Below are 25,187 nucleotides of genomic sequence, written 5' to 3' on the forward strand. Positions count from 1 at the left end.
AGACATTCGTTATTTTCATTAATTTCGGTACAATGTTCTTTTGTTTCAAGGTTTCACTTTTATTGTAAACAGTAGACACTGACATTTCTCCACTGACATTTCTCGTCACAATTCCATCCTCACGGTAGTCTCTCTTACCCTGTGTAACAGTAAATAAACCTTAAATGAAGTGTCATCATTTGACATTAATATACAGAAATAGGTATCGAAAGAGTTCTTTGACTTGAAAATAACTGGCATGCCCCTAACAAGAGTATTTAAGAATCAGTTCGTTAACTAAAAAAAAAAAATTTATAACATCGTGTTTTAGTGTGCTGTATCAGTCAGTTCAAGAGAGGTTTTCTTTCGTTGTGGCCTTCTATCAAAGAAGAAGAAGAAGCCAAGGGTATCCTGTTTGTAAGTTTTACAATGCTCTGAAGACTAATTTGGTTTTGTTTTTTCCTAGTCAAAAGCAATGATGAAGTGGTAAAACTTATTGGTTTGCTTCATTTTACCAAGAAGAAGGCTCCAGTGGTCTCCTTAGTTTTGCAGTGCTCAGAGCACCAAGTCTCTTATGCTTGGTCAAGTAGAAAGTTTCATTAGTCTCATTTTTTAGCACAAGAAGGACCCAACGATCTCCTGTCTTTTCCCCAAGTAGAAGGTGCCATTGGTATTGATATCACAATTCCAGTTGAATCGAGTAATTAGTAACTCCCTCATTCATACCTTGTACTAAGATTCCTAACATACAGATTGGCAAACCATTGCTATCTGTATTTTATTGGACCAAATGTAAGGGCAAAAAGGATTTTATGGAGTTCCCATCGATGACAATAGACTGCGACGCCAAATTCCATAAACAAATCATTCAGTCAAACTAAGGAGTTCACAGAAATAGCAGCATTCGAGTTTGGAATATGTATATCGGAGATACCTTATTTACCACTAATTATCTGTCCTTTTTGCCCTTTTGAGGGCGCAACGTACGGTGTGCCTTGCGACGCACACTGTAGGTTGATTTCTTTGCGGCGTCCCATCAGCTGCCTTGATTTCTGACTTTTACATTTATCCGTTCTTATTGTGGGCTTCTTTCAAACTTAGCTAGGCAACTTCTGTATCATCGTATTTTATTCACTTTTTAATTCTCCGTTTGTTTCATGTTTGTACATGAATAAGAGGGGTAGCGTTTGTGCATGTCGACGCATTATGGGTTTATGAAAATGACGCCAAGGTACTGATATATCACTGTCAAACACTGGGTAGACCAGACAAGCATTAGAGCTGTAATGAAAGTTTTCGAGTTAAACCAGTAATATACTATAGTGTAAAGCAAATAGTACACGCGTGCATATATTATTAATTTTAGATCTATTTGTTTTTCATACGTTCAACATCATAATAAACCTTACTTATGAGTCTTATTTCTTATAGTTCACCAAACATTAAAAACTTAACCACTTTCTTTGAATAACAGGGGTTTCCATTTTCTATATATATTTTGGCTAACTTTACTATTATGTGGATTAAGTGTCGGGGTATCTGTTATTTTACCGATTTTGTCGTTTTGGTAAAGGATAAACCATTGCAAAACTGTATTAAGCAGTGATTTAACTGCATGAATTGTCAAAGCAAGCCACTCATTAATTATTTGTCTCGGAGAATAATCTAAAGAGATATCCCTAACATTTTGTTTGAACCTCTGTCCTTTGCCAGGCTTTGCTGTTTGCTCTGGGCTTGTTTAGTTCGGATTTGATCGATATCATTGTCTGGGCAAAATATGCGGTGAAAAGTTTCTTTTTTGTCGACATTCACTATGTGTGCTTCAGTTGCAAAACCGTGCAATACTTAAAAAAACTGTACAATGCTTTTTCATCAACATGCAAGAGATAACGGTATTCTTATTGAGTCTAATAACTCGTCCTTCGGAAACCTCTTTCAAAATATGGACATCAGTGATTTCGAATGAGGGAAGGGTAAAAATTTTGTTTCCTTTCATGTTTTTAGACTTTTGAGACCAAAATATTGATACTTAAACGAGTGTGTTTAAACACAAGGACAAGACGTTCAACCTACTGCGTTCCTTCGATCGGAACACTGCTAGCCATTTTTCGCCGAACACCGTTGTTTCGTAAACCAGAATTAATTGTCAAAAGCAGCACTATGTTTGTGACTGGCGCTACTGGTCACTGCATGAAACTTGTTGCCGAGTTGTTTATCTTTTGGTAAAAATGTCATTTGTGTCAGTTATATAGTTATTCTGCAACCCCATGGTATTACCTTTTAAGCCTCGGTGTTTCTTGGGTGTTTATAAATGAAAACCTAGTTAAGTAAAATAATTACTATACAATACGTAAACTAATTATTACCAATATAATAGAGGAAACGAATTTTTTTTTAATGAAAAATTACGGTGATATATTACAAAGAGTCTGTGACAAATTCAACTGTCAGATTATTGATATGACAGTATTTATTTTCTTGTCACCGTCTCTAGGGCCACCAGAATGTAGGGTAAACATATACAAGTATTCTCTTGCCACCCTTTCTAGGTCCACCACAATGTAGGATAAACATTGTTTGAATTAAATACGTTATTTTATACAGATCTCAGCCAAACACAATAGAGGGGAAGTTCTGAGTAGCCATAATCAGTCACTTAGGTTATCCATACACACAGTGACGTTGGTACCTCTTGCCAATGTTTGTTCCTCTAATGATTTGAACGATTATTCCTTCACTTTATCCGTTCATGGCCTTGGCGTCCAGACGGTATTCTGCGCGTGCCCAGTCGGTGCCAAGGCGAGTGATATGGTATGTCTGATGAATATGATTGAAACGATGAACGGTTCTCCCCAATTCAGCTCAGTTTTCTATAGAAGAATCAGTGTTTAATCACTGTGACACTCTTGGAGTAGGCCTACGCGGTGGATATTGAGTATTTTACGACCCTAATGCAATTCAGCTTGTATTTTAATATCTTATATTTTCATTTATTTATTAATTTGTTAATTTCTCTTGTTTTCTAATAATTGCTCTCTTTCTGTATTTCCCGTTACCTTCTGTTACTTCTTTCGAATGGACACCAGATTCTTCGAAAGCTTGAATTTCAAATCAGCGGCCCTTGTGGCCTTGTTCCAAGTGAATAATAATAATAATAATAATAATAATAATAATAATAATAATAATAATAATAATAATAATAATAATAGGTATTATAATTAAGTATTATAATAGCTGTTCTCCATCTCTGAAACCATGATCGATGTAAATCATTCTCTTTCTATTTGTGGCATCCTTTGTTGAGAGTAATCACTCCTGATTCATGTTTTTTTTCCCACCATTCCTGGCACGTAAATGCTTAAGACAGAAATTATTAACCGCCATTTGAAATGGTGATCGTATGACGCAACGAGAGATATTTTCAAGTTCATGTTATAAGGACTCAGAACATGAATTTACTCTTTAAAAAAGATAAGGCAAAGATATTAAAAACGTCCAGCTAAGGTACAAATCTTTAGTGAAAATTACACGCAATTTATCGGGAAAATCGTAAATATTTTAACGGTAGGCGTTATTGTATCGCCCACTTTCATATACACGAGTTTCAGGTTTTATACATAAGTATATATATATATATATATATATATATATATATATATATATATATATATATATATCTTTAGTAAATAAGTATAAATTAGTTTTTCATGTGTTATGTTTAATGATAATGGTTGTTGAAGTGTCATATTTATTTGACATCAGATCTCAAAAGTATAATGATTACTTGATAGCGTAATTTAGAATTGTTGTTATAATTTTAATAGTAACGTAATTTTGGAACGAATATCTTTCTTGGTAGCGTAGTATGTGAAACGTGTGTGTCCAGGAAGGGCTTGTTTCATTTCCAGTTGTCATCAGTTGAGAAACGCTTTGTTTTGGGTTCATATACAAACGGTTCCCATACAAGATAAGTGGTTTTGCATGCGTTGTTTGAGTCACGTACGCCGCTGCGAGAAAGAATACGTGTCCTGATCAATTACGTCATGTTTGTAAGATGCGTTCAAACGTTTTGCTGGGATGATACTTTCCTTCTAGAAGCTTCTCCATTGTATCGCACCCAAAACGCTTTAATGACGTCACCTCCTGCTTCTAGAATACCCAAAATGCTTTAATGACATCATACTTTAAAATTTGTTTCATTCTGGAAGAGACCAGTCGAGTTCCATCTTCTCTCTCTCATTTAAGATTAGCATTCTTTATTCATAAAGTTATTTTAGTTCGTAACGGCGCCAATCACATTTACAGAGGTTTTTTTGTTTGAAATTTTACTTATTGATACCATGGTATGATAAGTTAGGAGGGGTTATGGTGTGATAAGTTTGAATTAAATCATTATTGATAAAATCTTACGTGTATTTTTATTGTGTTTTCTAGGCAATTTCTTTATATTTTCACATTTTTTATGTTTGTGATGTAACATTTAAAGCAGTAATTTAACATTGCATAAGTTCACTTGATTTCATTTTCTTTTTAAATCTTGAGTAATTCTATTGATAGTTTAAATGATTAATTTAAATTCACTGTAAAGTTTTTTGTGAATTAGTTTTGTTTCATAATTTAATTCAAGAATTCATTAGTTTTGTGTTATTTTCCTAATAGTAAATTTTCAGATTGTATAATTAAGAATTCTAGTTATAAACTTTGAATCTGAAAATAAATTTTGTATTTAACATTTTTAAGAAAAACAGTGTTTCATTTATTGATCACCAGTGAATGGATTGATTGTGTGTGCATTGATGCGTTCTTTTAGTTTTGCTAAAAGTGAATTCAGAGTTTTGAAGTGATGCCTTTTACTAGAAGATTTCTAGTTTAATTTTTTTATACCACACATATTCTGACGAACTTAGTTTGATTTTTCAAGTGATTGATAAATAAGTTTTTTCTTGATCACTTGTTGATCATCAGTCAAATAATTAAAATAGAGTTCAGGTATCTGGCTCAGAGAGGTATATTTTGAATCTTGAGATTAGTTGTGTAATACCAGGTACTGATACCAATGACAATATATATATATATATATATATATATATATATATATATATATATATATATATATATATATATATATATATATACCATTCATAAATATAAACGTACACATAAAGTTTAAATAACATTTTATTAAATATACCTTTGAAAATAAATACAGTTCATCAGTCTTCTATTCATAACGATATATATAATCCATTGGTTTATCATATTTCTTTCACTTTGCACAGGAAGCAGCATCACCCACTGAGAAAATGAGCATCTGTCAGAGAAATATTAAGATAGTTGGAATCCTGATAAATTCATCATTAAGCGTTCAAGCTCATAATACATAATGGCAACTTCTGAGCAACCACTGGGCGTATTAACTCCTAATCCACTGGCCATGAATAAGAGAATTCTGAGAATTAGGTATTGGACTCATCTATATTCATCATTAACTCTTGATGAATTCAGGAGGGAGGTCCGAGATAACTTGTTTTCAGATGTGTTCACTCATTTAGCGTCGTGGTCAATCTGGTGAACGAGAGAAGAGAGAGAGAGAGAGAGAGAGAGAGCAGAGAGCAAGGCAGGCCAGACCTATAGCCATTCTCGACAGCCATAATCAGTCGTCTCGCTTTCTGAGACCACCCAGTCTCTCGATCACCTCAATGATGAGGTAGCCGGTCACCGAGGACCAGAACGTGATGATAACGATGATCTTGGAAGAAATGCAGAGGACGGAGCTGCAAGCGAAGGCTATCGTGAAACCCGTGGCTTCCACAGGCGGCAGTTGCTGAAGCCTGCTTCGGTGTTTCCGCGAAAAGGACTCCCGTACAGCGCTGAAAGTAGATGGTGAATGACGTCAGCTGTGAATTTCGCAAGACAGCAGAGCGAGCATATATATATATATATATATATATATAGAGAGAGAGAGAGAGAGAGAGAGAGAGAGAGAGAGAGAGAGAGAGATTTGTGGGTGGGTGCATCAATGTACATATTTGTATGGCATGGTGTATGGGGCACTAGATGCATAGATTAAATTCCACATCTATTTGTCAGGTTATAGCTACAATAATGACTTTCTTGCCTGGTAGAATTCACATAACTTAGAGCTAAACATAACGTTTTCAAATGAAATTTTGCCACAGGCATTTTGTTCAATAATCCAAACGCTTGCTAAGAGAAGTAAATACGAATAATATATCTCATAAGATAGAGAGACAAAACATCATACATACAGTTAATCTGCGTTTTTGCCAAATCCCATCAGCAAATCCCCAGAGTCCAGAGATGGCGAAGAAGACGGGCATTTGTTGCGGATTCGGAATCCAGTAAATCAAGGAGACGATCAGAGACAAGTTGATGAGGAAAGCCATAATGATCACCGGCGCTCTCCTAGGAACTTGACCATGGTGCTGGCACTCATGGAGGCCAGGACGTCGAAGGCCCCGTAACAGATCATGATGAACCCTACCATGTGGATACCCAGGCTGCAGGATACGTAGGCCTGTAAGGAGCATATAAGTAAGATTTATGCTGAGGCAATGAGCTAGTGAAATGTCTTCACGTAGGCCTGTAAGTGGCACATACGTAAAAATTCAGCTGCAGAAGTACTAAGATAATGAAATGTCGTCTTTACTAACCTATAAAGGGGACATTCGTAAAGATTCTGCTGCTTAGGTACTGAGATAACGAAATGCCGTCTTTACGTAGGCCTGTAAGGGTTACATACATAAACTTTCATGCAGCTGCTGAGGCACTGAGCTAATGAAATGTCTCCTTCAAGTAGGCATGTAAGGGGTACATACGTAAAAATTCAGCTGCTGAAGCACTGAGCTAATGAAATGTCGTCTTTACGTGGGCATGTAAGGGGAACAAACGTAAAAATTCAGCTGCAGAAGCACTGAACTAATTAAAAGTCTTTAGATATTAAGAGGAACATTATTAATACTTACAGCTGTGAAATCGGCACCGAGGAATGCCCGTTCTACTCCTGACCAGATGGTGAGAGGGACTAACAACAACTGGTATGGATGACGTAGGTGATTCAAGGTGGCGGCTATTAGCTGACAGCCACTCTTCCCCTCTAATGCGTCTTCTTCAGAGCTGTGAAATTAATTTTTTTTTTACAACGGTGACCTTATCCAGCAAAATGGGTTGGCTCTGTAGAGTAACAGTGAAACAGTTACTGCCACATTCATCCTTCAGCTATACTGTATCACTGATGAACGCCATGTTCAGCAAACTTCCTCAGCATCAGATTTTTCGTGCACTTGCAAAAAAGAAAGGCTCTGTTTATTTATTTATGTTAAATTTTCCAAGGTTAGGCTCAAAGTTAAAGGTAAATATCTGTCCATTAAGATTCATTCCATAGAGAGAAAACATACAGTCAGAATGTACTTTAACCCTAATTTGCACGTTAAAAGTACCTGTACATTAATAAAGGGTGACAGATGGCCATTCTTGTAGAGCCTTACAATGTCACTCTATCTTCCAGTTGCATTAACAAGTTTGTTTAACAAACAGACACGAATGTCATTATCTTATTGTCCATTTCCTCAAAGGCAAGTAATGCATAAACACAAATTCGCACACATACATGCTTACTGTCACACATTGGGGAAAATCTTTGTAAAAATCTGATTAGCCATAAAAAGGATAAACGATAAGATATACATTGTTTAATATTATTGAAGGCTCTCGAACATATTAGTTATTATTAAAGAATACTACTATGGATACAGAATCTGAATACGAAGGCTACGATTCATACAGATTCTGGATACCAGTGGTACAACTTATACAGAATCTACAGTGGGAAACTAAGACGTATACAGACTTCCGATATAAACACTACGATTCACAAAGGCTCTTCATAAGAATGCTACTATTTACAGGTTCTCATAACTCACCTGGAGGAGTCGCTCCCAGACCCTTTAATCGGGTCCAGGAAAATCAGGATGAGTAGGAAGCCAGAACAGGACCAGCCACGTAAACCGCCGCCAAAACGTAGATTTGCCAGTGGGCGGGTTTGTCGGGAGTCTGAGACGTGACTTTCAGCGTTCCGTTGCCGACGGTGAGGGGACTCGTTGTAGTAGTCGCTGCGACTTACGCAGAAGTTGTATCCGCAAAAGTCCAAGTGGTCCTCAGATTTGTTGAACTCGACCTCGGCGTCGATAGATAACACTGGAGAGCCAAGATTTTGCAGAATAATGAATATCTACTATTTATTCAACATTTTCTGGTACATACACACACACATTCACATAATAATATATATACAGTGTATATATATATATATATATATATATATATATATATATATATATATATATATATATATATATATTATATATATATATATATATATATATATATATATACATTATATATATATATGTATATATATCTATAAATACATATATATATGTGTGTGTGTGTGTATGTTATGTGTATGTGTGTGTGGAACGAAACCAAATACATCGATAAGACTAACGATAAGACCAATGCAATAGCAGTGAAAGCATCAATGACAGTAATAACAGTACAATGAAAAGCACCTCACCTGCCGACGATAGTAAGTTTCCCCACACCTGGGTGGACTGATAGAACATATAGAAGATGCTGAAGAATCTCGTGATTACAGCACAGGGATCTTCTCCTGTAATCTCCGCGTAGCGCTTACCTGACTGTCAGGAGGAATAGTTTTTGTAATGTCGCTGTAATTCAAACATGGCGCCATCACTCTATCAATATAATATTGGCAATATTCAAATATTATTATTATTATTATTATTATTATTATTATTATTATTATTATTATTACTGTTGACCACGCAGTCTTCATATTGACAGTTCGTTGTTCAAAGTTAATGTTATGCTAAGGATATGGTCAATTTGCATATCAGGGATGTTAATTCATCACATATGAGACAGAGATATTTACATAAACTCCACAATTAACTCATTGATATGTTAACCATCAATGAGGTTCATTTATAACTAAGGGCATGATATACACAACAAAGCACTTGATAATATAGGGGTAATGTACTCGACAAATTAGAATTAATTGCTACATAATAGCAGAAAGTAGACTGGACGAGGAAACGACATTCAGATAGAATTACTCTTAATTGAAATTCAGTTATGACAAAATGAGACACAATGAGACCAGCGTTACACGCTACTTTCCGAGCACTTAAAAATTTAATGGATTTCGCTCACGACACGTATAGCAAGGCTGAAATGAAAGTGAACGACAATTATCTATTTTAAGAGATAATTCGCCTGAGAAGACAAATTTACTTAGGAATTTGTTGGGTCGAATGCAAATCTAGTACGTGCATTGTGTAAAAGGATTATTCGTATCCTTATCAGGAAAACTGTAGAAATGTGTAGGAGTTTTACGTGTATGAAGTTAGGATTTGCATCTACGGACATACGTATATTAATACAAATATATATCACACGAACCCAAACAGTATGTACACACAATACACATATATATATATATAATTTCTGACTCACATCATGTGTGTGTGTGTGTGTGTGTGTGTGTGTGTGTGTGTGTGTGTGTGTGTGTGTGTGGTTAGAAATATCAACACACAATCACGTGTGATGTCACATCAGGTCGATCCTGATGTGAGTATGTATGTATGTATGTACTGTATATGGGAAACCCAAGGCTGCGACCAAAAATGTGATTGCTTTTGAGGAGATCTTTGCAAGGATAACGTGGTTTACTTTCTGAAGTGTATTTGTTATAGAAATATACAGACGACTGTTTATTTTCACAGAGTTCCTTGTGAATCTCCCAAACCGTCATTCTTCTCTCTCTCTCTCTCTCTCTCTCTCTCTCTCTCTCTCTCTCTCTCTCTCTCTCTCTCTCTCTCTCTCTCTTTGATACCTGTCAGAAAAAAAACTACAATCAACTAAGGTTTACACAAAAAAGGACACAGAATTCACTTAAACATGATTCAAAATAAAATGGTAATGAATATCTCATTGTACGATTAATTTGAAGCAAATTTTAGCGGCAACACTTGAATGGCAACAGGTTAAGTATTACAAATTTTTTCATATTTGCCAAGTCAAGTTATTTCCCAATATCTCAGGTAGGGGAACTTGCTAAGTAAGTAACATAGTCATCGAATTCCATAACATGAGAGCGTCATCAAATGCCATCAGATGACAGCGTCATTAAATCCCTTTTTTTTTCATTGCTTTTGTATCGTTTTCGTAAACATCAGCTTTTACTTGCTTTTCAGTTCTTTACAAATTCCTTCTATCTTAGTTACAATACGAGTCACGTATTAGTAATTCAATCGGTCATTTTATTCTCAGCACGATTTTCCAATTTCCACTTGTTAGCGTTCACATTAAAGAATTAAAGGAATTATTTTTTTATTCTTCGCCATAATGCCACCATCGTAGTTATCACAGCGTATTTATGTATTTGCGTGTGAATTCGACAAAAAATTATTAGTCTCTGGTTTTCGTTACTTCTGATTTTCTGTCCTTCATTATTGAGATAGAAGGTGAGATAAATGTCCAACTCCTTCCTTATGCGCATATTGGAGCAATTGGCGCGCGTGAGGGCACTCACGCAGAAGGCACTTAGAAGGCACTTCATGTGAAAGACATGATGAATATAGTCGTACTTTTCAGACCACTGAGACACAAAAGGTTACTCGCGTTAAAAATATAAAGGAAAATAAAAATAAAATAAAAATAACAAATATCGGGTTTACGCAATACTTGGACATCACCGAATGCCCATCTTGGTCAAAACAGAAAGACTACTCAGCAGTCAAGTAAAGTAACCGAGAGAGAGAGAGAGAGAGAGAGAGAGAGAGAGAGAGAGAGAGAACTCACCTTCGTGATGTAGGTTCCCTTCGACGCCCAAAGCGAAGCCGCCCCCAGCCCGAGGACAACGGCCGTCGGAACGAGGAGGTAGAGCTTCGGGTAGAATTGGGCGGCCATGTAGATGGAGAAGGAGAAGGCGGACAGGGCCAGGGTGTACTTCTCCTTCAGGTGCTTCAGCAGAAGCGAGGGCAGGAAGCATCCGGAGAAGAGGAAGCCGGCGTAGAGCGCCGCTAGGGATGTCGTTCCGTTGTCGCTTTTTGGGGTGTTATTGAGGATTACGGATGGCGACAGTTAATTTTTTTTTCTTAATTTGAATATATGAATAGTATTATTGCAATAATACTATTCATACGTTCAAAATAATTCATATTGTTGTGTATGATTATGTTTACACACGAGTGAATGAATATAATACGCTTGTGTTTTGTGACAAATATTTTAGCAGACAGAAGACCAACTCTCTTAAGTGAATTACGGGGTTTTTAATAGGCACTTCATATGATGGCGAGAATTCGTCATTAAAGATAAAAGACTTTAAATACTCAGTTAAGATCAGTAGACTAAAATTGTTCTTTCAAGACCAAGGGACTCAAATCTTTCAGCTAAGATTAGAAGGCTCAATATCTTCAGTTAACATCATCGAACGAATATCTCTAATTCATGGCAAAGGACTCAAATCATTCATTAAGATACGACGCCTTAAAATCTTCAGTTACGATCAGAGAGCCTCAATTCTTTAGTGAACATCAGAAGTTTTATAATTCTCATTTGAAGTCAGAGGAATTAAAACAAAAATCAGTTGGTATGATAGCACTCAGAGAATTATGTAAAACACGGGATTGAGATAGCGGAGTCTGAATCAGTTGAAGAATGTAGATAAACAGAAAAACATCAGTACAAATGGTATTTGTTTTTTATCAGAATTATGTAAGCCCATTAATAAAGTTATATATCGCAAGTCTCTTCAGAGTATATTACGAATTATTGTTTTAATTATTCAGTAGAGCTGTTGTTGCTGAAAGAAAATCGTGTGCATTTGCTTATTCCACTGCAACTACAGAACTGTGAAGAATATTTACCCAAATGCATCTGTAGCCCAGCTATTGGTAACCTGGTAATTCTCTCAGTAATTATACAACTTCCGCCACTTCTGCTACTACCACTACCAACTCTGCTACTATTGAACATTTTGCTGTTGCTAATAGTTCTGTTACTACAACAGCTACTACTGCAACCAGTTTAAAACTGTAAGTAGCATGCTACGTACTTCTGTCACTAGTGTTTACAACTTCCGCCATTTCTGCTATTGAACATTCCCCTGCTGATAATAGCTCTGCTACTACTACTACTACTACTACTACTACTACTACTACTACTACTAGCTCAAGCATAACCCCACGAATTCCGGGCCGCAGTTTCCACAGATGTAACCGAATACGGGGCCTTCCCCCTGAAAAAAGCTGGACGCCATATCTCAAAAACTAACCATAGAATTTTCTTGAAAATAATCTCATTATGTTTACCACACCCAAATTTTAAGGGAATACTAACATAGATTGATCTAACCCAACCTAACCTAACCTAAAGGGGCATGGCAAAAAAATCTGGACTGCCGCAATACTAGCATACAGTACATCTCAGGAATTTGCTTCCGGGCTTTACTCACTTATTCAGCGAAGACTGCATATTCTCCATCGAGTTGTAGCTGGTGAATTGGAGGGTGAACGCGAAGGATACCACGACCACGTTCTTCAGGATGCTTCGTTTCTCCAGGACCTCTTCCTCTGTCAGCTGCTTCGTCGAGATCCCGGGCACAGGGGCTGCGTGGAAAGAGGATTTTAACGTTAATTAGACAGCCTATGCAAGAATGCAGATCGTTGTATCATGGATTTCTTTTTCTCTTTACTTTATTATAATTCTTTTTAGTTGTTTCGTCTAAGAAAAAAAGTATATAAAAACAAAGTTGATAATCGAAATGATAATGAAAACAATGATATGAATGACGATGATGATGATATCTCATCATTATAATTATTTTTTAAAATTTAAAGCTAGACTGCAAAATTAAGCACACTTTACACAAATTAACACAGAAAGGGTAACCTCTTGAAACTCACTTACAAACACAGATACACACTCTTGCACACATATGTGTATGGATATGTATATATATATATATATATATATATATATATATATATATATATATATATATATATATATATATATATATATTGTATATATATACGTGTATATGTGTTTGTGTTTCATTATAATCGGACAAGGTCATGCAAGTACAGAAATTGCCCATCTCACGTGATCACGAATTTTCAAGGATGTCACATGAAAAAGAATAATTCATACCTCTTAATTCACGCCCTGTCTCAGCGTTCCTGCTGCTGCTTGAAGAGTCGTCTGCACCTGCCATGATCTCCTCTAAATCCCAAATCAAAAGACAAACGAAGTTTAGTTTTTCCTGTTTTTTCAAGATAATTTTGTCATCGCCTTCACTCGCTTCGTACAAACGTCAGGATTCCAATTCCCGTTTTCTATGAGGGGGCGATGCTCTCGCTCCTACTCGCTTGCTCGAATTGTTGATAAGAGAGGAGAGACCAAGACCTATCTCTCTTTAGGTCGTTTGGGAGAGACGGATTCACGCGAAGCTCACTAAGAGAGGCTGCCATGCAGACTGGCAGCCAACTTTTAGGCCCCGCTTATATTGGCGATTGCGTCACCGGAGAGGGAGAAAATAGCCTTGTCCCAGTTGCGCTAATTTTGATTTTCGCTGCATAGCTTTTAGGCTCCTCGTAGACTTCTTCAGAGGGAAACCACATTCATAGATCATTGATGTTAACAATAAACGCGCGCTGTGTGTTTGCTTTTATTATATTTATTTTTTTAGTATTGGTTTGTTTATTTGTGTACTTATTTATGTGTTTTCTCCTTTCACTTATGGATATATTTTTCTCTGAAAGCTTCTCTTAAACGTTGATATCTTGTGTTTGTTCCTCATGTACTGTTAATAATGCTGATAATAATAATTTGGAAAATATTGCTTTCAGCAGCTAACGGAGTAACATATTTTGTGAAAGGTTTTTAAAAGTAATGCAGGAAACAATTTTGAATCCCACCGATATATCAAAAAGCATATAAAGTTCCCGTTCTCACAGAAACTTCATTTTCATGTACTGTAAACTGCATGACCCTCTTAATTAGTGGTAAAAGCGCGTCAAAAATACGACTTATTTCTCAGAAGAGGTGTGACCTTTGCAAAGCAGTAGGCTATGTGCTATGACCCACAAGAACAAATGACCTTGATGACCTTTTAACAGGAAAATGTAGGTTAGCTGGACAGTACATCGATAGGCACGTTCACGCGTGTTTTTTTTTTTTTTTTTTAGTATAGTACTCTATATTTGTAGGGTTGTGCGCCGTCGTCAGGAGCTTCCTGTTGAACCCGAGGGAACCTCAGGGGTTGGGAAAGTAATGATGTATTTTCACGTCATCGGAATCCGAAATGGTTAAGCTCTCTCTATTTTTATCTATTTATTATTATTTTTTTTTTACAACCACCCTCTCCACAAACACTTGCCTTATCCTAAGCCATACATTTATTTTGTCACGTTCAATTAAAATTTAAAGATAAAAATTGGTTTTTCGTGTAATACGTGCTTGAGGAGAATAAAATGCAACTCCAGATATAAACACATTCCTTTGTTGTTATTTAGAGGATCCTTGCAACATGTAGTTATCATTATGTTATCATCACAACTCATATACCAAGTGATCATTAATAATGTTGCCACCGTTAGTGCAGAAAATAAATCCTCTTGCTATAACTGGATCACGTCTTCATCATGTTAGAAACGATTAAAATTAAAAAGTGAAAATCCGTTCGCTTTGTAAGACTAACATTTCCTTTAACGTTCTGATGAATAGCCTCATATCTATCAAGCCTATTTTTTAAGAATTTTTGGGCTTTAAAGCTGATAAAATCGTTGCTCTTGCTGTGCCTAACTAAAAGTTGATGCAAAATAAAAAAAAAATACGATAAGAACAATCTTTATTTTCATATGCTGGTGTTTTACATATTAAAAGTAATAAAAATTTCTTTCCTTTCAGTTCCTCTGTAGGATAATGCAGGCTCCTGGTTTCTGGAGGTAGGATTCTAGCGTGTTAAAATGCTGATATATATTCATGTCTGTCTTGAGGGATGATTTCATGAAGATAATCTTCATATCTTTGTGCCCTGTTTGTGTCTTTCCTTGAGGAAGGTTAGCTCAGTAGGAAGCGTCCATAAAAATTTCCTCACTTTGTCCTCGAGGAGGAAAATCTCGGAATGTTTGGAATATTTTGATATCCTTTCATTGCTTGTCCTGGGAGAAGACCTTGGCAGATTATTCGGATGTCCTTTAACGCTTAACCTTGAAGGGGAACGTCCTATGACAAGATTTTGATATCCTTTTATTGGTTAACAATGTAGGAGATAATTAATGAGATTATTTTGATGTCCTGTAATTGCTCCTTATTGGGAAAAGGCCTTTCAAATTTTTTCTAGACTGTATATACCTTTTTTAGGCGGAAATCTAAGATTTCAATATCCTTAAATTGGTTGTCTTTGGAGGACTGTAGCTCATCTGAAGAGTTTGGAGAAGCATCTGGAGCAGCACTCAAAAAGGAAACTCAGAAGACCTAAGAAGTTTCCCATGATCAGTATATAGAAGACTCCTTGTAGGTGGCCCATCCCTAGTACTGTATTGGAGCGTCGCTGAAAAATACAAATAAGAATTGCGCCTCAACGACTTAAAAGTCACACGAGACTTGTGTTTTCGATAAATGTAGTTTTCCTAAACAAAGAATGTGATAATGTTTTTAGTATAATTTGGAACCAAACATATCTATCTTACTCCAATTTTCATTAAATCTAGACAGCGAATCCTGTCAGTTCCAGAATTAGACTGGCAAAAGTTCAGTGTTTAATGTAAAGATTTTCTTTACCCTACTTAAGTTTATTTGTTTATATATTACTTCATTTTTGCTTAAGTTCTTCACTTGGAGTTAAAATAGCTTTTTTTTATAAGACAGACTGAGCACGCAAGGGAGACTGTCAACTTCCACGGTGCTTAGCAACACAGATTCAGTGATGCTTATTAATTGCAAAACAAAAGCAAAAAAATAACATTTAGTGCATCTGCAGCAACGGAAACTGAACTTAATATGTAAGTCTGCACTAGATGAGAAACCAAGTTCAAGGTCGTGCATGAGTTCAACTGCACCCCGAGAATAGCGTCAAGGTGTTTTTTTATTCATGAAATCATAAAATTGTCAACAGTAACAAGAGAACGACCTCTACTTGTTTCTAGCATATTTTATAAATAAAAAACAGTCCTCACCCTCAATACAAACTCTCTAGTTACTCCCAGGGAATGTAAAATATTATATTGATGCCCATACCTCGTCATTACTACTCCTTTCCTCAGGCTTTTTCTTCTTCTTACTTCGAGACTTCGCCGCAGAGGATTCGATGAGTTCGTTCATCCAAAACTCGATGGCGCCGCTCTCGATCAGCCGGAGTTTCATGATGTCGATGCGTCCGCGGAAGGGGGCGCCTTTCCTGTGGATGTTCGATGCACAGTTAGATAGAAAGTTCACACACACACACACACACACACACACACACACACACACACACACACACACATATATATATATATATATATATATATATATATATATATAGATATATATAGATACACACACACACACACACATATATATATGTATGTATATACGAGTATATATTTTTAGGGCATAGTTTTTCTCTTATACAATTTTCTTTAAAAGCTATATTGCTGTAGTGGAATCTTTGAGTTTCTTGCAGGAATTTTCTTAACGTCTGAGTTACTCCCGGTTCTCGTGCGTCGATTTCTGGTGAAATCGTGACAAAAAACAATAAATGGAAGAGGAAATTCTTCCATTTATTGTTTTTCGTCACGACAGCTGTTTCACCACTTTGTGGCATTATCAAGCGACTACTGGATTACAATCTAGATTCGCAGCATATTTATATCAATGGAATGTGGGTCTTTCTTCGCCTGTGTTATTTCTTGAATTACATAATCTCATCACTTGAATGATTTTGAATGATATTATAGTAAAAACGTCGTGATTATTATTATTATTATTATTATTATTATTATTATTATTATTATTATTATTATTATTATTATTATTATTCAGAAGATAAAGATTTGGAACTGGCATACAGACACCATTGACCTGAAAACTAGCTTGCAAAGAGTAATAATAAAAATATAGTAATAATAATGACGAATATTTTGCTATACTTATATCATTCAAAATCATTCAAGCAAGAGATTAAGTAATTCAGGAAAAAAACAGTCGAAGAAAGACCCACATCCCAGATTTGAATGGCCTAAAGAAGTAATCAAACCGACTGACTCTCGGAGTGTGAGGCTTCGACACAGTATCTGTGGGAATGTTGCCCTTAGCGTAGCACCTCCCCTCACCTGAACCCCCATCCATAGCCTCCGTAGTTGAAGAACTCCTCCTTGGCAGTGTGTATGGGAGTGTAACCTCTCCCGTCGGTGTACTGCGAGAGTATGATGGACCGAATGTAGTACTTCCAGGTGATGAAGGCGTGGCGGCCGGAGAGGACTCTGCGAAGCTGTTCGTCTAGCTCCAGAACCTTGGAAATTGAAACGTTCTCAGTGTCATGTACAAGCCTCTGAATATTCGCCATTCCCTGACGCTACGATACCGGCTGTCGGAATCGCATTTGACACAAATTTTACCTGCCTTATCGGCTGCAACTATACCCTAATTAATTCTCAGAGTAGAAGCATTGACAAGTTGATGTTCAGTGGCACTGTTAAAGTCTTTGAAACCCTGATACCTATTAATTTTCTTAATATTTACTGCGCAGAGTAGTAACATTGACAACTTGGCATTCAGTGGCAATATTAGAATCTTTGAAAGCCTTGTCCCTATTAATTTTCTTAATATTTACTGCGCAGAGTAGTAGCATTGACAACTTGGCATTCAGTGGCAGTATTATAATCTTTGAAACCCTTGTACCTATTAATTTCCTCAATGTTTAATGCTCAAAGTTGTAGCATTGACAACTTAATATTCAGTGTCACTGTTAAAGTCTTTGAAACCCTTGTCCCCGTTAACATTCTCAGTATTTCACCTCTAGTGATTCGTTGTTTGCCACACTCTTCACGAAAATGCGCCTTAATTGTTAGAGTGAAATACTACCCATCTTAAAGTTCAAGCTACTGTTATTAATAAGTTATTGTAACTAGGTCCTAATTTAGAAATAAACGAAATTTATTGCAGTCTTTTCACAATACCAAACGGCAAATGTTGAGGGAACTTTATCGAATTTATCTGTTCAAAAATTCTTGGAAAATAAGATGCCTTACTATGATGTACCGTTTTTTAATCTTAGCTTCCTGTTTATTATTAAATGTACATTTTCTTTTGACCCTGAACTCTGAACTTGGTAGTTTTCTTACTTTTAATAAAGAAATAAGGAAAATATCAAGGCTTCTAAAACAGCTCTTTTGGAAAAAGTAATGTTTCTTGAAATATTAATAACATGTATATTAATTAGAAAATACTCATAGTAGCATGAGTCTTCAAATGGAGAAGCTTCTCAACATGTATATTATTATTATTATTATTATTATTATTATTATTATTATTATTATTATTATTATAGCAATATAGAGCAAAGCTAAAAAGTAAAGAGAATTACTGGCTGCTCCAGGAGCAAGAGCCTATGCTGACATAGGCCTAGCTCAGTCTACAACAACAAGCCAAGAGATGTCCAAGATTTTTCTTCATATCCTTCGCAGGATTTCTCAGCGCAAGTCTCTCACCTCTATGCCTTTGAATATTTCCCTAACTGTAGGATTCTCATTCAGCTTGAGCCACTCCCACCCTGAGCCGTAAGTGGGTTCGAATCCCCAAGTCCATTTCTCCCTCTTGTTCGCTTCCAGGAGATCGTCCAGTGAATTCAGCTCGGGCGACTTTCCAGGGACGGTCAAGTGGGCGATTAACGAAGACCGGTACATGATGGTCACTTGCATGCAGTACAGCCACCACCAGCCTATCAGCATCTGAAAAGTATGACGTCAGTTATATAGTCAGCGTCTCCCTGAGGATGCTGTGCAATTGGAGCTCCAAAAGTTCCAGCGAAGATGCAATGCATTACTACCCAAAAGCCTTTCTCCTCGCATTTTATAACTTACATTTTGTATCTAGTTATTTATTAATTTGTTACTTCATTTTTTCTTTTCTAATAACTGGTCTCTTCTTTCTGTATTTCCTATTACCTTCTGTTACTTCTTTCAAAAGAACACCATATTCTTTGGAAGTCTGAATTTCAAGTAAATGGCCCCTGGTATAGTCATTTCGTATGCTATTATGTTATAGAGCCATCCTTTTGGTTCCTATAGTAAACTACTAGCTCTAAAACTATTTTCAGGGCTTTAGCAAGATATTTAATGAACAACTATCCTACCTGTTTATTTGTCAAGCTATTATCTTTAGGAAGGTCTTTTTCCGTTCGTCAAGTGAGCCTTCATCTTTAGAATTATACTCCTGAGTGATCTAACCTAACATCTTCAGAACTAAGCTCTTTTGTAAAGCTTCCTAGGCCTAGCCTCACCGTTGCTGCACCTTACAGTCTTACCCAAGACCTAAAGAAGGTCTTGGTCTCACCTGTGCGGTGATGTTTTTTGGCAGCCGCATGGGAGGGTCTTCCAGAATAATGGCCCACGTCAAGAGGACACTACTGCCGAGGCCTATGCTCCTCTCGTTAGAAATGCGAGACCATATCTTCTGGAGAACCCACAACGTAAAGCCGGCAGCCACCGTGGAGAGGACTGTCAGACCCCATAGTTGAGCTGCAGTTGGAGAAACATTACTCATTTTGAGATTTGGCAGCGATGTTGGAGTGCACCGGCTATGATAACTGCTACATTCATACTTTATCAGCCAATTGGAAGATGAATTTTGAACCCCTTAAACTCACTGCATCATTCACTTCCATCTTCCACGCACTCTCTCGCTCCCACTCCATCTATCCAGCACTTCCAAGTCTCCTTTCTGTGGTGAATTATACAGTCTTTTCGCTCATCATCTTCCATACTTTCCACATGACCAAACCACCGCGACGCATTGCTTACGTGTAAAAGGTCTGACGAGGGCGAACGACTGGGGCAGCGGCGCTGACTTGGCCGTCACCATGACGAGGGGCTCAGACGAATAGACTCTGGAGTAGTCGACGACGGGGAGACGGTTCTCCAGCCAAGAGAGCATCATCGAAAAATCGCCCTTGTGGTACTGCAGCGTTCCGACGATCCCTGTCCAGTTTCCGTTCGCCGTGGATGTCCCCCACTGGTTGTCCCAAGGAACGCGCATTTCGTAGCTGTGAGGTAATTCGAAATTATTCCACTTTTAGTTTTCTGTAAAAGAAAACTACTGTGCCGGCTTTGTCTGTTCCCCCGCACTTTATTCTGTCCACACTTTTTTCTGTCCGCCCTCAGATCTGAAAAACTACTGAGGCTAGAGGGCTGCAAATTGGTATGTTGATCATCCACCCTCCAATCATCAAACATACCAAATTGCAGCCGTTTGGCCTTAGTAGTTTTTATTTTATTTAAGGTTAAAGTTAGCCATAATCGTGCTTCTGTCAACTATATAGGATAGGCCACCACCGGGCCGTGGTTAAAGTTTCTTGGGCCGCGGCATTATACCGAGACCACCGAATGATAGATCTATTTTCGGTGGCCTTGATTATACGCTGTACAGAAAAATCGATTGCGTTGAAGAAACTTTGGCGCATTTTTTACTTTTTTTTTTTTTTTGTAATGAGGCGTTTTCGTGGGAAACCGTGTACTTTAGGGACGAATTACGAATGAAAGATAGAAATTATGTTACACAGCAATCTAACTTGGCAAGTTGTTTCAACACAACCCGTGTAATTGCGCTTTGCGAGTTAATGACGTTTGTAGATCGTTCCCCATAAATGTGTATACAATAATACTGAAAGAAACTGACATTTCTCATACTACTGCAATACACGATAGTCATTCAAAAAACTAATCTTTTAAACTGCCTTTTTAGTAATAGTAGCTTCATTTATCGCTTTCGTGAACTGATATCTTTTCCTACATAACCTCTCTGGTTCGATCCTCTAAAAACTGGTTCGAGTCAAAATCCACAAAAGCCCAGCGAATGTCGTTGTGGCAGCACTAGTGGATCCAGAAAAATTTCGTGGGGTGGGGCACCAATTTTCATATTATATATATGTGCGTATATACAGTATAGTACAGTATATACATATATACATAAATGAGAAATATAAAAATGGGAATACATATATATTCCCATTTTTATATTTCTCATTTATGTTATTATTATCTAAATCTTCAATATCATTATTTTGTCATTATTTTCCATGGGGGGCACCATGTGCCCAGGTAATACCCCCCACCCGCCCCGTCCCCACCCCTGGATCCGCTAGTGTGGGGCAGTGCATTGGTTTGGCATCCTCATCCCAAAGGAACACTGTTAAAAATCGGTCACTAACGTCATATACATAGACAGGAAGAGAGAAAGTCAAAGAAATGTACAACTCACGAGAAATTCAAGGCCTTGGCTATGCCCTTCAGCATCCGAACGTCTAAGGAGTCCAGAGGATACACAACAGTGCCTCCTCGCTTGCTCGTCCTTGCGAAGTCCGTGTAAGGGAACCACGCCATGCACACTATCCGGAATCTGTGTCCGTAGAAATTCCCGAATTGATCTGTTGAGTCGGATGAAAAATAGCAGCGTTGGGTGAGCATTGATTTTGCCTTGAAGGTCTCTCGCATTTTTATTTTCTAATTAATGGAGTGGTCTAGAGCGTTTGATAACTGCTTGGTTATTGTGGGTCGTGATTTGGAATAGTTGTGTGTTAAGGGATTGTTTGAAATTTTATTTACTGGTTACTTTCTTAAATCCCAGACTTATTGTTTGCAAATTCGTGTAAATATTAGTATTATCCCAGCTGATCGCAGGTGTGCAGTTCGTCCTGTTAGAAATTTGTATTGTGCCTTAAATACTTGTATCGGTAGAGTATTTTTGGTTATTGTTACAATTCATTATGTGAAAATACATGTCTTATTAGTGATATTTAAAACTTTATTCGGTGATCACTCTCTTCAAAGAAAGATGAAAATTGTTAAATCAAAATACCTATCAGAAAATTCAGTATTTTATAGTTGGTCACTAATATAATATGTCACGCGGAAAACCGATGTTTCAAGGGGCCAATGTAACCGCACATAGGTATATTTCTAAAATGAAATAGTTTCCCCTCCCCCCTTGCCTTTAAACAGTTGAGCATCAATATGAGGGGAGGCGTTTGGATTCCAAATCCCGAGAGAATAGACTTTGGCCTTTCCTCCATCGCAGTAGAAGCACCTTGTGAACACCGCCACCACCTTACTTTCTGAAAATAAATGGAAAATAGATGGACAGATTGACAAAAAATGTGAGAAGATATACGAGTAGATGATTAGATATTCAGGTGTCATTTAATGAAAAGAGATCCACTAACAAGTAACAAATTTAAAATTGTGAGCAGATACACAAATAGGAAAGGTTTGGGTTACTAGATATTTACTAGATATTTAATGAAAAGAAGTCCGTTCACAAATAAAAAAAATTATATTAGTAATACTACGTAGAATGAAGAATTGAGTTTTAACCTGTTTGAATTACTGTACTTCAAAGTTGACTAAGTAGCCAAACTTCGTTCATCACATTCAGTGACCTGCTACACCATAATGGTATTTCTGAAAATATATTAATATGTATGTGTATTTATACATTCCGGAGAAATAGATCTTATATGTTTATACTTTATCTCGTTAAAGATAGTGTAGCACCGGCGTTCAGTTGCAAATTTTTAATAATACCAACTGAGAGTTTAAAATTTAGTCTGCTTATCAATTGTCGGGTTAATTATTATAGAATTATAATAGGGCAAAAATGTAGCAAATTCGATCGATTAATTCATTCATCGTTCTGGCGGTACTACAACAAACTGATGACGTAAGTGACTCGGTGACGCTCAAAAGTCGGTAAGCCTAGGTTTGATGTAGCAACAAACCTGCCCTTTAGGAAACAGAGAACTATAGGACTCAGAAAATAAAAGGAAACATTATACATTCTATTTTCTTGGCGATACTTTATGAAGGAATTTTATGCGTGCTTTCCTATAAGCAACAATTCATAAACATCTAAGACAAACATGCTTACTTCCCTGGTACTTACTATTACTTTCCTGGCGAATATTTTGCGAATCGAAAATGTCTTCCTCTTTGATTCCGAGGTAGAGAATGTTGGCGGTATTGCGGAATGCATCGTGTAAGACCAGCTCTTTCGACTTGTCATGACCGCCGGCCAAGACGATGTAAGTTTCTGGATGGAGGTAAAGTTTTACATCTTCCAGAAACCTTTTAAGGAAAAAGGAAGAGGAATAAGAATATTTTTAGAAGAGCTTTTCTGCTTTTAACGAGTTTTACTTACGTGAAACAATCCACCTTGTACTTGGATAAGTTGTGTATGTTTTACCTGTTTATTTATTGATTTATTTTTCTTTCTAGTAACTGATCTCCTCTTGCTGTATTTTCCTATTGACTTCTTTGGAATATAGAAGTTCAAGGCAATTTTTCTTGTTTTCTTTAAACTCGTTGTGTGTCTATTGGCCTATACAGTAAATGCACCTAGTTGATATAATATATTGATATATATATATATATATATATATATATATATATATATATATATATATATATATATATATATATATATATATATATTTATTATATTTACACACACACACACACATATATATATATATATATATATATATATATATATATATATATATATATATATGGGGGTGTGTGTATATGTGTATACACAAGCTATTCATAAACCCTAACCTGAAAATGTCTTCCGTCAGGTCACTCGCTGAAACATCCAGCACAAGGGCTCGACAGGTGAATCTGGGCTTCAGGGTATCCAAGGCCTTGGCAGCAAGGAGTCTCTGATCGTTGTCACCCAGGTATTTGCCATCAAGGTAGACCGCCCCTTTGCTTGCGCTGTCGTGGAGGACTCTGAAGGAATGCAAATTTAAGGCTGTAAAGGACTCGTATGATGCGAATTCAGATCGTGAAGGACTCTGAAGGAATGCAAAATTAAGGCTGTGAAGGACTCATAGGATGCAAAATTCAGATCGTGGAGGACTCTCAAGGAATGCAAATTTAAGGCTGTAAAGGATTCGTAGGATGCGAATTCAGATCGTGAAGGAATCTGGTGAGATGGAAAATTAAGGCTGTGAAGGACTCATCGGATGCGAATTCAGATCGTGAAGGACTCTGAAGGAATGCGAAATTAAGGCAGTGAAGGACTCATAGAATGCGAATTCAGATCGTGAAGGTCTCTGATTGTATGAAAAATAATGCAATAAAAGATTCATGCGACTTAAATTTCAGGTTGTGAAGGACCAATGCGATGCAAGTTTATGGCTATGAAGGACTCAGATGGGATGCAGAGAACTCATAGGTTACGGAAGGAGCTGTTGAAATGCAAAATTAAAACAATAAAAGATTCATGCGACTCAAAATTCAGGTTGTGAAGGACCAATGGGATGCAAGATTATGGCCATGCAGGACTCAGGTGGGATGCAAAATTTCTGGGCGAGAAGTATATGCTAGCCGTAAAGGACTCTGATATGAGGACTGTTAGGATACAAAACTATAACGCCGTAAACGACTACTGGGATGCAAATTCTGACCTTGAAGAACTCCAGTAGGATACAAAATTAAGGACTTGAAGGACTGAAGAGCTTTGGTGGGATGCAAACTTTCATTTGTGAAATTCAGCGATGGAATGCAAATTGAGACTGCAATTATGAAGGATTTTGATGGCATGCAAACCTGCGATTGTGAACGAATATTTACAAATTGAAATTACGAAGAACTGGTTGACTGCAGTTGTATATTGTAACGGACGTTGAAAAGATACAGGATTGGGCTTTGAATGACACAGATTGTGATACAATTTAAGAATGCTAGGAACTGTTGAGATGCAAATTGAAGTCCTTGGAAGTTTAATATTGTAAAGGACATTTTTAGGATGAAGACAGTGAAGGATGCTGACGGTGTGATAGAATGAAGTCCCCCTTTCCTTAATTTCAGTACACATAATTACGAAGTTTTACG

General features: G+C 36.9%; 1 protein-coding gene and 1 pseudogene across 1 annotated transcript; both read right to left on the reverse strand.

The window, feature by feature from the left end:
- Nucleotides 1-13,555, reverse strand: part of LOC136834049 (UNC93-like protein) — a 33,703-nt pseudogene extending 20,148 nt beyond the window's left edge.
- A 438-nt stretch (nt 13,556-13,993) lies between these two features.
- LOC136834050 (glutamate receptor ionotropic, kainate 4-like) lies at nt 13,994-21,696 on the reverse strand. Its single transcript, XM_067096306.1, has 7 exons — nt 21,553-21,696; nt 20,097-20,338; nt 19,630-19,814; nt 18,786-19,025; nt 17,409-17,587; nt 16,333-16,492; nt 13,994-15,646 (listed from the first exon to the last, which is right to left on the reverse strand). The coding sequence occupies exons 1-7, from the start codon at nt 21,672-21,674 to the stop codon at nt 15,512-15,514; spliced, it is 1,263 nt and encodes a 420-aa protein (XP_066952407.1). The 5' UTR covers nt 21,675-21,696; the 3' UTR covers nt 13,994-15,511.
- Nucleotides 21,697-25,187: the final 3,491 nt, after the last annotated feature.

The sequence above is a fragment of the Macrobrachium rosenbergii genome, chromosome 53 (assembly GCF_040412425.1).
Source record: "Macrobrachium rosenbergii isolate ZJJX-2024 chromosome 53, ASM4041242v1, whole genome shotgun sequence".
Taxonomy (NCBI): Eukaryota; Metazoa; Arthropoda; class Malacostraca; order Decapoda; family Palaemonidae; genus Macrobrachium; species Macrobrachium rosenbergii.

What these genes read in the sequence shown, in the direction of transcription:
- LOC136834050 (XM_067096306.1), bottom strand. Translation starts at nt 21,674, where the DNA reads ATGGCGTGGTTCCCTTACACGGACTTCGCAAGGACGAGCAAGCGAGGA. An exon ending in CCTCGTCAGACCTTTTACAC is followed by an intron (nt 19,815 to 20,096) that starts GTAAGCAATGCG and finishes CTCCAACTGCAG; the next exon opens with CTCAACTATGGGGTCTGACA. An exon ending in CAAAAAACATCACCGCACAG is followed by an intron (nt 19,026 to 19,629) that starts GTGAGACCAAGA and finishes CATACTTTTCAG; the next exon opens with ATGCTGATAGGCTGGTGGTG.